We start from the raw sequence: 14,114 nt of genomic DNA, 5'->3' as shown, positions 1-14,114 counted from the left end.
CTGTTCTCTGAGTCTGGCTGGCCCAGAGCGTCAACATCTGGCTGACCTCAGCTCCGTCAAGCGCCGGGCCTTTTGGCTGATCCTGGCCATTCTTCTCGGAACCTTGTTGTACAGTGTCCCGTTAATATGGGTGTTCACGTACCAAGCACTTTTCAAAGTGAATGAACAGGTGGTATTTTGTGTAGTGTTCCCTATGGTGATGGTGATTCCAGTTATGAGTGGCACCTGCCTCATTGTCTTCATTTTTTGCAGCATGAAACCTGCCAAGTGCTGTGTGATAATGCACTAAGATGAGTGTGCTCACTGATGTTTCATGCTATATTTGTGCCTTAAAACATACTGTTCTGTACGAATAGACCACACCTGAATGTAAATGTAAAAATGTTTAATGTATATCAGGTTTACTGTATAGGCCAAGTATACTTGCGTATACAAGGAATTTGGTCTCTGCATTTATCCCATCCGTGAATTAGTGAACATAGAGCACTCAGTGATCACACAGTGAGGTGAAGCACACTAACCGTGGCACTGTTGTGGCAGTTTGTGCCAAAGTTTCTCAAACTTTTCTCTCCAAGGAGTCCTTGTGGCCCTTGTGGTGGGGGACACATTTCCAAGGACCCCCTCATAAGGGTAACAATTAATGCTGTTTGTATTGCGTTACATTGTGGCCAGGTCCAGTGAAATGCAAAATGAAGCATGGCACATGTCACTACAGTGACATTTTTGGACATTATCATAAGTAGCCTTATGTGGACTTTTGTTATTTTTCATAGCATTGAGAGTGCAAAATGTCACACCCACCCAGAGGGAAATAGGCTATTGATTTCAACAGTCTTGTCTTTTACTCGCAGAAATAAATCATCTTTTGTTAGATTATAGGCTGTAGGCTATTGCATCCTGACCTAGGTCAGCTGTTTATAATAAACCCTGCTTAGGTTTGGGCATCAAGATATAGCATATGTGAATGGCTGAATTTTTATTTATACATTATAGGTTACCAGCTGTAACCAGCGTTGCGTTTGGTTGACTTTAATAGACTGATGTTAGAAAGTGAGAGAAAGTGGAATAGAACATTATGTCAATATTCCAATATGTGGTTTAATGTTCTGCATTATGCGCAATATTCCAATATGTGGTTTAATGTTTTTCTGCATTTCTCATTAGTGGGTCACTTTGATACTAAAAGTATATATTATATGTAATGACTGTATGATACTGTCCCTGTGTATATCTGTGTGTGACTGTATTTAGAGATAAGCAGAAATATTATGACTGCAGTGTTTCACTGTTCTACATGGCTGCATCAGTAGCTATCTGCTCCGGATTTCCAGGTTGCCACTAATCAGGGTCTGATTCAGTGTAGTACACATGAGATAGGATGATCAACGCCATCTCCCGTCAGCCTGGAAGGATACTTAAACCCTAACTATTTCTTTGTCTAGGTAGAGCAGCTGATGGATCTTTAGGTGAAGTCATGCTGTCTCTCCCTTGATGCGCATCATTGTAAATAAACTCTGTTTCTGATTTTTCATACTATTGGTCTGACTGGGTCTCTATTAAATCTATGGTATCAAAATTACCATCAAAAGGGAGTTCAATCAGATACTTTTCCATATTGAAGAGTTTTTGTGATTGATCATTATTAACAATCTGATCAAAGTTGTAGGCTATTGAAAATGTATTCGTCATTTTATGTTTGTGTTCCTTCTGAACTCTGCTTTATGGTCAATTCAGATCAGTAATCACAAACCTTCCTTCCTATTAATTTGTACCTGTATTCATTTAATTGTTATTTATTTTTGCATTTTTTATGCATTAATATTATTATTTTATTTTTTATGAATTTCCCTAATTTTCCTTAACTTTTTATATATGGCTTATTGTTTATTTTATTTAGTTTTATTTGTAGGCCTATACTTTTCACTGCAATCATTGTATAAGCTACTTTTGTTGTTTCATTGTTATTGTAATCTCAGCTTCACTGAAAATGAAGACTACCCTCAAAGAATAAATAAAAGTTGAATTAATGAATGTAATTTAATTATACATACAGTCTGTTATACATACAGTCTATGGTTGGACTGGAGCTATTAACCACTTCTAATCTCCTGATTATGGAGTTAATTCAATTTTATTCCTATAGCCAGGTTTGAATGATTGTTTGGAGAAAGTTTCTGCAATTCTATTCAATCACTCAAGTAAACTAATTTTTGGACAGTCTTAATCTTCCTGTAGCTAGAATTTAACAAGTAGAATGAGTTGATATGATACCAGTTCTCAAGCGATTTGTTTGTTAAACACTTGTCTGATGAAGCCCAATGACACCACATTTGCATTTAGCACATTTGCACATGTATGTTTGCACAGGTCCATGTGAAGTGTGTGGAAATGATTGATGAGCAGAGATGAGATGCTGACACAGCTGGCTGTTTTGACACATGGAAACCCTGTTCTGCCCTTTCCCTGTCGGAAACCCTGTCAGTTTTGGACCTTTGAGTTGTGTTTGTCTGCATGTCTGGATCATGGCCCCATGCGGAAAAGAAGTGCAAAGGGACTGAAAGCTCTGGTGAGACTTCGTAAAGATGGAAAAGGATACAGACAAATCAATCACAGTTGAAGCAATGATCAGGAGGTATAAAACAAGTACCATTCATTTGTTGTTGGGACAGTCAAATTTCCTTCGGGATAAATAAAGAATTTCTTACTCTTATTAGTCTTTATCATGTAGAATTGTCAACACTGTCAATATAGACGTCATTGTGGAACATTTGAATACAATGACTTTGCATTTGTGGTTATTTCTGGACCTCATTGCAATGATATCACACCATGACTCACACTCAGTGTCTCTATCAAATCACTTAGATACTGATCAGTGACAAGTTGTTTCATCATAACAAACTGCTGCCTGGAATCTCACAAGAATTCAGTGGTAAGAAGTAGTTTTCAATATTTCCATTTTATGTTGATGTAGATGCTTGAACACTGAACTAAATCATGCTGAAATAGAAAATGTAACCTGTACTTTATCATGTATGTCTGCTATAAAATATGTCATACTGTTTTTTAAACAACCATTACTAAGAAAAACATCAATTTAGGGTATTATAAGCTGTCATTTTTTGAAATAAGTCCATTCAGTTGTATAGACTTGCATAAAGTGTATTTCCATCATCCATCATGATCTTTTCACTTCACCAGCCTTATTGCACGGTTGACCAAAAATGGAGATGTGGAGGACATTTATTTCTTCTGATAATGGATCAACTGAGCCCACCAACATCTCTGAATTCATGGGCAAATGCCCATCCCACTACCAAATATACCCCACTGTGTTGGCCACCACAGAGGTCATTAATGTGGTTGTGGGTTTACCGGCATGTGCTGCCATCCTCTGGGAGATTCTCCAGAGGCACTGGCGGTCAGCTCAAAGAGGCCACAGCAGGTCCGCCGGTCTTTCTACTTCTTCGGACCTCCTCATGATCAACCTCATCCTGGTCACCGTCGTCCACTGCATAACAAAGTTGCTTGATGCCATCAACTCTCTCCATAGTGTTTCTCATCTCCTCCCACCTAGGGTCATTAAAGTGTTGGGCACCGTCATGCTCACAGCCGGGCCACCCAGCATGGTGTCAATTTGCCTGGACTGCTACCTGGCCGTGGGGCACCCATTGAAGTACACGCATCTCAGGACAACTTGGAGACACCCGCTGCTCCTTACCATGTTCACCTGGCTCTACACCATCACCATGGAAACCATCATCATTGGACTGAATCTGTCTCCGTACAACTACATCGGCATTATCACATTTTACATGGCCATGCTCACTATCATCCTCCTCAACGTCTCCACACTTCGGGCCCTGTGGCTGGCCGGTCCTGGGCGACACCGCCTGGCCGATCTCTGCCCCATCAAGCGCCAAGCCTTCTGGGTGGTCCTGTGCATCCTGTTGGGCACTGTGATCTACTGCCTCCCTCAGGTCATTCTGCTCACCTGCTGGGCTCTGGAAAGGGTGGAGCAGGAGAGCTTCATATGTGTGGTGTATCCCATGGTAATGATATTTCCCACTGTGATCAGTGCTGTGGTCTACCTGCTTTTCGTCTATGTCCAAACACCTGTGAAACAGTTGCTGATCAAACATTAAGTCCCTCTCTTCTGCTGTCAAGAGATCATTAATATTGTTTCCTGCAATGGATATGATAACATGATAATTTGATGCATCTTTGTCATGTAAAGACAACTATTTTTGACCAAGTAAAGTTATTGTGTGTGGGAGAGGGGTGGTGGTCGAGGTAGTTGGATGGGTTTATAAAGATTGCAGAGAATATTTTTATCTAACCAATATGTTGCAATTTTTCTTCAATGTTGGTCACATCCTTTTTTGGTTGCATCAGACTAGCAAGTGTCAACTGGTTTAATATTTTGGTTATAATGTCTTATAGGCATACTGCTTCTGTCAATTTGTTCTGACTTTCTCTGTAATACTGTCAATATTAAAGTAAAATGCATGTTCAAATATGTCAGTCTGCAATGTATTATCCCCAAAAACGATGCAGAGATTAAATAATATATCTAGTATTTCTCCGTATTTCTTAAGTTTAAATAATACCGTAGGCTATTTATATAGTAGCCTAGTTACAGTTTTCAGACTTACATTTGTCTAATTTCTTGTACTATTTCTTAAATCATATAGCCTACTTCTAATTCACTCACTGACAAGAACAAATGCCTTTACCTATGGCAAGCGATTTTAACATTTACCCGCTAAGTTTGACTATCTGGAATTAACATTGTAGATGTCAACAACATCTTTCTGACTAGTCGCAATTACATTTTGGATAGTTGGAATTGTCATTCAAGATATCTATAACGTAATTGACTAGGCAAAACTGAATTAGATATCTGTCATCACGTCATTGAAAACAACATTCAACTCGTCACAAATCTTAAATAACAATTGCAGATATCTTTAATTCAGTTTTGACTAGGCAGAATGAAAGGTGAAGATATCTCAAACGTCATTATGACTAGTGCAAATTATTGTGCAAGACGTTGCTCTTTAGATCCGTAGCAGAGCCCGTCTACTTAATAGACATTCTCTGTCCGTAGGCTAATTTCCCCTCCCCAACATAATCGAAGAAGAAGTGGGCTTATTTCCTTATTTCTATGAATGGAAGAAGAAGAAGCAGTCATGGCTGTAATGTCTTGTTGACATCTAAAATAACAAAAACTCAGGGACACCATGTGGTTTATTAGACTCTCACGTTATCAACTGGCTTGATCTCTGTTTCGTAGCCTACATAAATTAGTAGGCCTATAGGCTACTAAATGCACCAGCACCATCTACAGGAAACTCCATTCATAATGGTGTTGCCTGTAGCCTAATCGAAAAAATCAAAGCAACATTGAATCATCAATTCTTGCTGCCAGCTCCTGTCTTGCATAGGCTGCAGCATTAAAAAGACGATTAAAAACTCCTTCGCCCTCTGGCTGCTCTGACATGATGCTAATTAGTGCTAATTACAAAGTTAACAGTTAACAGGTGTGATTTGATGATTTGAACAACAACACGCTCTGCTCCCGCCTAAAGTGGGATGCGGGCCTAATTTGCATAGCAATACAAATATCTCTAATGTCATTTCGCCTAGTCAATACTCTAATTCAAGATATCTATAATTACATTTTGACTAGGCAGAATAAGTTATAGATATCTCCAATTTCAGATATCTCTAATCAAAACTCATTCAAGATATCTATAACTTGATAATAGATATCTACAATCAAATTATGACTATCCCTAACTCCAGTTTGAGATATCTACAATGTCATTTCGCCTAGTCAAAACTTAATTCAAGATATCTGAAAAGGAACATGTAGATATCTTGAATTGAGGTGAATTAAAGATATCTTCAACTGGAGTTATGACTAGTCAGAATCAAATTGTAGATATCTCTAACTGGAATTACAGATATCTGCAACTGAATTGTAGATATCCGTAATGATAAACCCCATACAAATGAATGGCAAATGTGGCGTCATTTGTCCTAGGAAGAATGTCTTTGTGGATATCTGAAATGACAATTATGGATAGGAAGAATTCAATTGCGGATATCTAAAATGTTCGTTTTGACTAGGCAAAACTGAATTACAGATATCTGCAATACATATCCAGTCTAGCGGGTAAATGTTAAAATCGCTTGCCATATTTACCTCGCTAGACTGTAGGATGCTCACCCGGATGTGACACACCAGGAAATACAAGAGCCAGCTGAGTGGCTGGCACGGGGCGTATATTTTGTCTTTAGTATGAATGGATGTTGTCGTCGGATTGAAATTCTTCTGTCCACGTTGTAATCTTGGTAAGACATAGTCCGGTAGTGTATTTACATCGACAAGGCTAAAATGTAACTTATTTACGTATCTTAATCTTATCCATGAGAATGATGTATGCAGAGATAGCCTAGGAAGAAGTAGCCCACATTCAAAATCTCTTCTTGATGTAGGCTATTTTCTATTTTCTAGTAACCTAAATGGTCAATTTTATTACAATGTAATTATACTAGCTTCACTATTCTAGCTTCTAGCTTCTATGGATACAAAAACTTACTTTTGGTCGAAATACATGCTTATTTCTGTCATTTTAATATGTAGCCTGATCATCTACAGTCTGTTCACTCATGATACCCTGATGTCCCACATCGTTTGTACTTTTTTGCTAGGTGGAGTGCTCTAAATAGCCACAGCTGTATGGCAACATTTCCTGTGGCAGCTCTTCTGTTCTAGAGGGCCACGATGACAATAATTGTGGATGCACTCTGGGCTGTATGGAGCATTGGGGCTTCAATCTATGACTACTTCCAAACCAGTGCTATAGAAGAGCGTATCCTTGCCCTTGAGAGTGTGCTGACCATCCACCAATGTGTCATTGGAGTACTGTCAGCTGGTCTGATCATCCTAGTCACATACATCTTCTTGAGAAAGCACTGACTGCCACAGGAGTGACAAGGATGCCATACTGTAGCTTACAAAAAAAAAAGACTGTTGTGCCTTGAAGATGGAACACTTTCTATGCTGAACACCCTCATTGGAACTGTCCCTTGATTTATTTCAAAATGTTTTTCATTCAGCATATGTTCAGGGATAGGAGACAAATAGTTGACTATTTATGTTTAGGTGACGCTTACTACAGCTGTGCGTGTGTTACAGGGACCAATCTGGCCGTTTTCATTATTGAAGATAGTTTAAAAAATTGGGCCAGGGAAATTAATTGGGAAGGATCATGAATGCAGGGATAGACCCTTTCAACAATAAAAACAAAAACAATTCTTGAACGTTCTATTTGGTTCCCAATCTACTTCCTCTGCATTAAGATAACATATGGAATGTTAAAACGGAAGCCTTGTGGGGCCAACTATGATGCTGATAATGGAACTCTCTTGAAAGGGTCTATAACATTTTTCCTTATAAGGGCAAGGTCAGGCCTTGTATTTAAAGAATTGCTGCTCTTATTTGGAATTGAAACACTGTGTGTTAAATATGGATTGTGAAAATGTTTTAAGTAAGTAGAGCTAGGGTTCCCATGGCAATGAAAACCCTGGAAAAGTCATGGAATAGTAAAAACACATTTCCAGACCTGGATAAATTATGTAATTCAGGAAGTTCATTGAAAGTTTTGGAAAAGTCATGAAGTTTCATCGTCCTACAGGCTACCAGGGACCATTGAGTAGTACGGTTCAGTTTGGTACAGTATGGTTTGGAATGGTTAACCCTGACCTGGCTTGTGCCTCGACTGCCAACAGCCTTTAGATAGGTAGGCGAGGTGAAGACTGGATACCGATAGCCGCATTAGCCAGATAAGTGGAGTTGATAAGGAGCTGGGACCGAGATGGACAACTTTGTATTTTTTTTGCCCAATCAACGGACTATTGATCTACGCCAGTGGTTCTCAAACTGTGGTACGGGTACCACTGGTGGTACGCAAACTCTCACTAGTGGTACTCAGGGAGTCTCCAAGGTGTCTTTTCATAAAGACTTGACAACGCAAAACAATATGTACAATGTAAAATATGTAGCTGAATTGGCCTATACGCACCTGTATTTTAATGCCGGTCATAATGGTGGTACTTGGAGAGCCAATTGTTTTTGTGGGTGGTACTCATTGTAAAAAGTTTGAGAACCACTGATCTACGCTATTGATCAGTTGTTTTGGTACCATTCACAAATTCTGACGGAATGGAAATGGAAACACAGATAATTGTGTACTGTACTGTACCAAACTGAACCATACCGCTCAGTGGAGACATGCCATTAGGTAGCGTACACTATGTCACAGAGCTCAATTGCTTCCTTCATAGATAAAGAATGGTTGGGGAGAAAACACATTATCCAATCTCATTGTTTAAGTCACATTTCATCATTAGCCCCAACATGTGACGTAAAGTAAGCCATACCTGTAGGCCATGAAAAGTCATGGAAATTTCATACACAGTTATTGAAAAGTCATGGAAAGGTTTCCAAATTTTGTCAGTGAAGACCCTGAGTCTTGTAAATCAGTAGGCTATGATTTCAATACCTCTTGTCTCAACCCCCTAACTTACTGATGCTACTGTCTCTGAACTTACAACATTTTATTCTCATTTACTGAAGCCATTCATGTTTTACATCAGTGATTTTGTGTCGGTTATGTATTTCTTTGTCATAAATATAAATGTGTTGAAATGTCATATCATTTGCTACTACTTGGAAGTTGGCTTACATTAAAGGGAATTTCATGATGTCTTTTGTGATGAACACCTTGAAATCATCAATGTTGGCATTGTCTTGAGGCTGTAACTACCATTTTCTATATCTCAGATAGATAGATAGATAGATACTTTATTGATTCCCAGGGGAAATTCAAGAACTCTAACTGTAGAATAAAATAATTTGATGAATGAAACACTGCAACTCCAACAGTTCATTGTTTTATTTACAGAATGGTGATTTGACTGACATTTATTATGGCTATCAATTGAAATAGCATTTAGACATAGGCAACCAGGAAGCATCTGGCTTTTTTTTTTGTTTTTTTTTTTTGCCTTATTCCAGATGACATTTCAGATGGGAACTTCAATTCAGATACAGGCCATTACTGTATACGGTTTTATGGATAGTCTATTGTCATTTCGGATTTAATCTGATTAGGCTACTAGTCCACCTGGTTCCACCACTTGTCCACCATATAGGCCTAAGAAATGTAGCCTAAAGTGTTAGATACCTGGTCAAACCATGTCTTTAAGGTTCATCAGTATCTTCGAAACTCAACAATTTATATATAAAACAAATTATGTATGGTGTAAGTCGACTGTTAACTGTCTATGAAAACAACATCTTTGTTATAGTAGGAAGCTGATAACATGGTTTCGTTAGGACAGTGTTTTTCAACCACTGTGCCGGGCACACTAGTGTGCCGTGAGAGATCATCAGGTGTGCCACAGAAAATTACCCTAATGTCACTCACTGGTCCAGAAAAGCAACTGTTGCATCAAAGAATTTATATTCACATGCTCTCATTGATTGTATGATTGCACTATTTGTGGTATGCAGGCATTGTACAACGGGGGCCCCATATCCAGTATTCACAGAATCATCATACTGTATATCCAGTTCATAACAACAATTAAATTAGATATAGTCACCTACAAATGAAACAGAGGGCGCTTGTTTTATTGAGCAGGTCTTGCATAGAAGCCATAATAAGGCCATATCTGTGTATTAGTTTAAATTTTAGGCTATGGTATGTTTATTTTTTCTTCACACAGGATGTTAGTGTGCTGTGGGACATTTTAAGTGTCAAAAGTGTGCCGTGGCACAAAAAAGGTTGAAAAACACTGCGTTAGGATGTAACAGCGAGATGCACTGAAGTCAATAACAGCAATGGGTTACAATTAATAGTCTGTTGCCTTTAACGTTACGGCCAGTAGATGGCAATCGTATACACCCGGCTCTGCCCATTTCAGCACAGAACCGTCTCTTCCTTCTGCGGCTGTTTCAGCATTTAAAACCTGCTGCTCAACTGAGAGATTACAACACAGCATTACACACACACCAGGAAGCAAGAGAGAAAAGAGAGATGGGCGTCCAAATCAAAGTCGAGTACTGGTGAGAAATGCAACGTTATTTTATATTAGATTAAGTGTAAACGCCACATGGTTTTGATAATAACATTGCAGCACGCCACGCCGCCACCTTCTTTACAACCAAGCCAAAACAGAAGCCAACGTTAGCATCTGTTTACGTTAACGTTGGCTAGCACACATGTTATCAAGCTTTGTTGCTAGCCGACAGTTTTAATCTTACCTTATACTATTTTTACAGGTTGGGTGAGTAGTTCTAAATAAGAGGGTGCTATGCCTGGTTAGGAGCATTGCAACAGCTACATAACGTTACACGATGTGCAATGTAGCTAATGCTAAAAGCTAGCTGTGTAACATTAGCAGCTAGCTGCTAACCTGAACCAGAGAATGTCCGTAAACGGGCTCTGCCTGAACTGATTTTGCTCAACCATCTGATTGTAGATGTGTATTCAACAAACATTGACGTTGGCAACGTTAAGCACAGATTATATCAGCGAGGTGTTCTGTGTGTTGCATAGACTGTCTATGGTGTGTTGTTAGCGACAGTTTAAAGGTAGCTTCTAAGGGTTATCTCTATTCTGAAATCCAGCTTCTAATGCTGTCATAAAACATGATTGTTATCCTCCTTAAACAGTAACCCATCTAATTAAAGGAGGATAAAATCGAATAACTTATGTCTACTACTCAGCTCTCTAACGTACAATTTAGATTATTTAATGGTTCTTTCTTGAACGAAGTTTATCTTTACCTTGGCAACCAGCATGGTACAACGACATTATAGTCCAGTAGGTGGCAGCAAAGATCTTAGAGCGAAGCGCTCTAGAATCTTTAGAGGCGCATAGATTGTGATATTCTGGGTTGATGTTTAAACACTTTTCAGATAGGCTACTGATACCAGCTGATGGCAATATCTTTGCATTTGTTTGTTTACTACTTTTGTTGTTGTGAATCATACCATTTAGTGGCAGCAAGGCAAACAAAAATATTCACTATAAGAAAAATAACTTAATGTTATCAAGTCTCTCAGCCCTTCATAGCACAAATATGCCAGTCCATAGCACAGCCATTGACTGTAGGATTCATATGAGCAGCACAACATTTAGGCCAATATGATATCACTCTAAAATGTTTGATTTAGGCCAGAGACTTTCTAATGAGGAGACACAGCACTCAAAAAATCCTCCATAGAAATGCATGGGGTTAGTTTGTAACGTGTTGTGTTGTGAATACATTGAGCCAATCATGTGGTGTGTTGTGAAGACATCGTGCTAATCATGTGTTGTGATCTCGCTGCTGGAGCAAGATTGGTGTTGTGAAGCCTTGCGCACACGCATTTCTGCCGAAATAGATGCCCGATAAGTGCCCAAAAAGAGTTGCAATATGGCCGCTGAGTGGAAGGACTTGCCTAAAAGGACTTTGTTTAGGCTAGCTAGTTCAGAATTGATGTTATAAGATTAGCCACTACCATCGGGGAAAATGCCATTATTTGCAGAGGTTGATACCAGTCAAAAAGACAAATATCAGCCGACCTAGATGTTGGGCAGATATATCGTGTATTTATTTATTTATTTTTATTTGGCTGCTGTGGGAAATCTAACAAAGTAGGCTACAATGAATTTAACATCTCATTATGTGGATAAATGACACAATGTTGCTGCCCATCTAAAACGTATCTAGTCAACATCGTTTTTAGTGTAATCTCTCCTATTTCACAGTGGCGGATGAGGCTACGAGCCCCGCTATCAGGAGCTCAAGCGGGTGGTCACTGCAGAGTTTCCTGAGGCGGAGGTGTCTGGCTTTGTAGGGAGGCAAGGTATGATCATTTGTTTGTGTGTTTTATATCAGTAATCTGATTAATTTAGGAGTTTACTTCAGGATGGCTGCTGAACCTTACAATTGTTTTCTCTTTCACAGGGAGCTTTGAAATTGAGATCAATGGGCAGCTGATCTTTTCCAAGATGGAAACCAGCGGCTTTCCCTATGAAGATGACGTAAGTTGTTCAGAGCCCATATACGATCATTTGTTTGTTTATTTGAAAACCGTATTTACTTGAACGTTGCCCCTGTTTCCTTTAGGTGATGGATGCCATCCAGAAAGCAAGTGAAGGCAAGCCGGTGGAGAAGATCACCAAGAGCCGGCCGCCATGCGTCATCTTGTAACCACGTTGCCCCTCTGACTCCTGACCCATGGCCCTTGACTGTGACCGCATCTCTCCTCAAGAGTCCACGTCTCTTAAGCTTAGATCCTGGGAAACACTGCCACCATTTTCCTCTGTAACCATTTACATGTTGCCAGAACATCCTGTGTCTGTTAAGTGATGTTGAGTTGACTGCAGAGATGCGTTAATGGTCCCTCAGGTGAGTCCTCTCTCCTGTCTGCTCCTGTGAGGTGGGGTTTGAACATTTATGATTACTGTAGCTCAAAGGTCAAAGGTTACAGTATGAAGAGACCTGTCCAGACGCACCTTTTGCAGGAACAGAATGACAGAGGAGACCTGGGGGTTTGGCATAGGGGTTGGGAGTCATGATCATTTTCCAAAAGCCAGTTTGCCTAGTCCAAATATACCAGATTTTGGTTAGTTTTTTTTTTATCATCACATTAGACTTTTCTTTCTCAAAAGAAGAAACATGCTGCTGTTGGTAGTCTTGTCATATTGATGCTTAATATGTAAGGGATGACAAAATTGTTTTTTTTTTTGTTGTTGTCTGTTTTTACAAGAAATGCAAAAATAATTACGCACAATTTGCAAATTGCAAATAACACCAATGTAATACGGAGAATAAACTAGTTGGCTTGAACAAAGTGCTGACAAACTTTTCTCTTTAACTAAAATGAAGTCTATAGTGCAGTGCTCTTCTTGACGAGCTTTGTTCACCTCCTCACCTTTCTGTCTTTGATCATCTTAATTCACTTTAAATTTACTTTAAAGTGTCACTTTAAATGTCTTTGTGATTTAACTGTAGTTTCTCTTTGGTTATGGCAAATGTAGGTTTTCTAGAGAACTGCTGTGGTATGTTAAAAATAGAGGTCTACAAAGGCAACTGAAAACAGGTATCTAATGTCAGCAGTACATATTGGCGTTTGCTCTGTACCGTACTCCAGTGGTTTTCGCCCCCAGACCTGGTAACAGAAGGTTTTATTGTCAATTTATAATGTGTGATTGCCATCAGTCATTGGTCAGTCATCAGAAAGTTAGGATAAACCTTTGAGAAATCCCAGACATCAAAGTACTGTCTGTTGAATTAATGACATTTTAACAATGGTCTTGTAGTCTATGTTCTTTTGTTGCTTTCAGATATATCATTACTAATGTAAAGCTAATCGATGATAGAAATTCTGCTCAGGGATTTTTCAGTGGCTATGAATGACGGGGATGATTGATTTAAATAACTTCAATAAATATGATTAATTATTGATTTAAATAACTTCAATAAATATGATTAATTACATATTGTGCAATTTCACATTTGTTCTAATTTCATATTAATTTTATGGCCAATATGACCAATAAAAAAACAGATCACAGTGTGTGTGCTGGGGGGTTAGCAATAACATAATCAGTGTAAATGTTAAATTGCATTATGAGCAATGGGGGAGGAGCTTGTAAGAGTACAGTGGACATGCATCACAGGAGCCTGGTGTCTTAGGTGAAATATGACCTTTATGGGCACATTTCATACAATTTGGTATCATTAGCAGATGAAACGGCACACCACAATCCTGATGATCTCTCATATCACATAAACCTCAGCTCAAAGCAGCCCGCATCGAAGGAGCAGTCTTTAAACATCTCAGTCTGTGACCGATTGAAGAACAATACCAATGGGCTGTTCGGTTTCAAAGAAAGCAGAAATGGATATAAACGTGACAATTGAATATTGGTAAGCTTTGCATGGTTTCACAATTATTGTTCAACTTTAATCTAGCTTTTAAACAGATATAAATATATATTGAAGAACTTTAGGGGACTTACCCTATATGGAACTGTACTGTACCC

The 14,114-nt window shown here is 38.9% G+C and overlaps 2 protein-coding genes and 1 long non-coding RNA gene across 3 annotated transcripts; all 3 read left to right on the top strand.

The window, feature by feature from the left end:
• Nucleotides 1–2,863: 2,863 nt before the first annotated feature.
• LOC143103008 (uncharacterized) lies at nucleotides 2,864–4,287 on the top strand. The gene is made up of 2 exons (XM_076266794.1): nucleotides 2,864–2,932; nucleotides 3,202–4,287. The coding sequence occupies exon 2, from the start codon at nucleotides 3,225–3,227 to the stop codon at nucleotides 4,143–4,145; it is 921 nt and encodes a 306-aa protein (XP_076122909.1). The 5' UTR covers nucleotides 2,864–2,932; nucleotides 3,202–3,224; the 3' UTR covers nucleotides 4,146–4,287.
• Nucleotides 4,288–6,274: 1,987 nt separating this feature from the next.
• Nucleotides 6,275–8,775, top strand: LOC143103007 (uncharacterized). The gene is made up of 2 exons (XR_012982687.1): nucleotides 6,275–6,360; nucleotides 6,721–8,775. It is a non-coding gene; the product is annotated as an uncharacterized LOC143103007 (long non-coding RNA).
• A 1,239-nt stretch (nucleotides 8,776–10,014) lies between these two features.
• Nucleotides 10,015–13,566, top strand: LOC143101816 (migration and invasion enhancer 1-like). Its single transcript, XM_076265045.1, has 4 exons — nucleotides 10,015–10,141; nucleotides 11,832–11,929; nucleotides 12,031–12,107; nucleotides 12,193–13,566. Exons 1-4 carry the CDS (start codon nucleotides 10,113–10,115, stop codon nucleotides 12,274–12,276), a joined length of 288 nt encoding a protein of 95 aa, XP_076121160.1. The 5' UTR covers nucleotides 10,015–10,112; the 3' UTR covers nucleotides 12,277–13,566.
• The last annotated feature ends 548 nt before the right edge of the window (nucleotides 13,567–14,114 follow it).

The sequence above is a fragment of the Alosa pseudoharengus genome, unplaced genomic scaffold (assembly GCF_046254945.1).
Source record: "Alosa pseudoharengus isolate Yale_2024_CS ecotype anadromous, Long Island Sound unplaced genomic scaffold, YU_APseudo_1.1 YU_APseudo_1.1_scf_4, whole genome shotgun sequence".
Lineage (NCBI taxonomy): Eukaryota > Metazoa > Chordata > Actinopteri > Clupeiformes > Clupeidae > Alosa > Alosa pseudoharengus.
The sequence above is the reverse complement of the archived record's forward strand: the minus strand, read 5'-3'. Positions and strand labels throughout refer to the sequence as shown.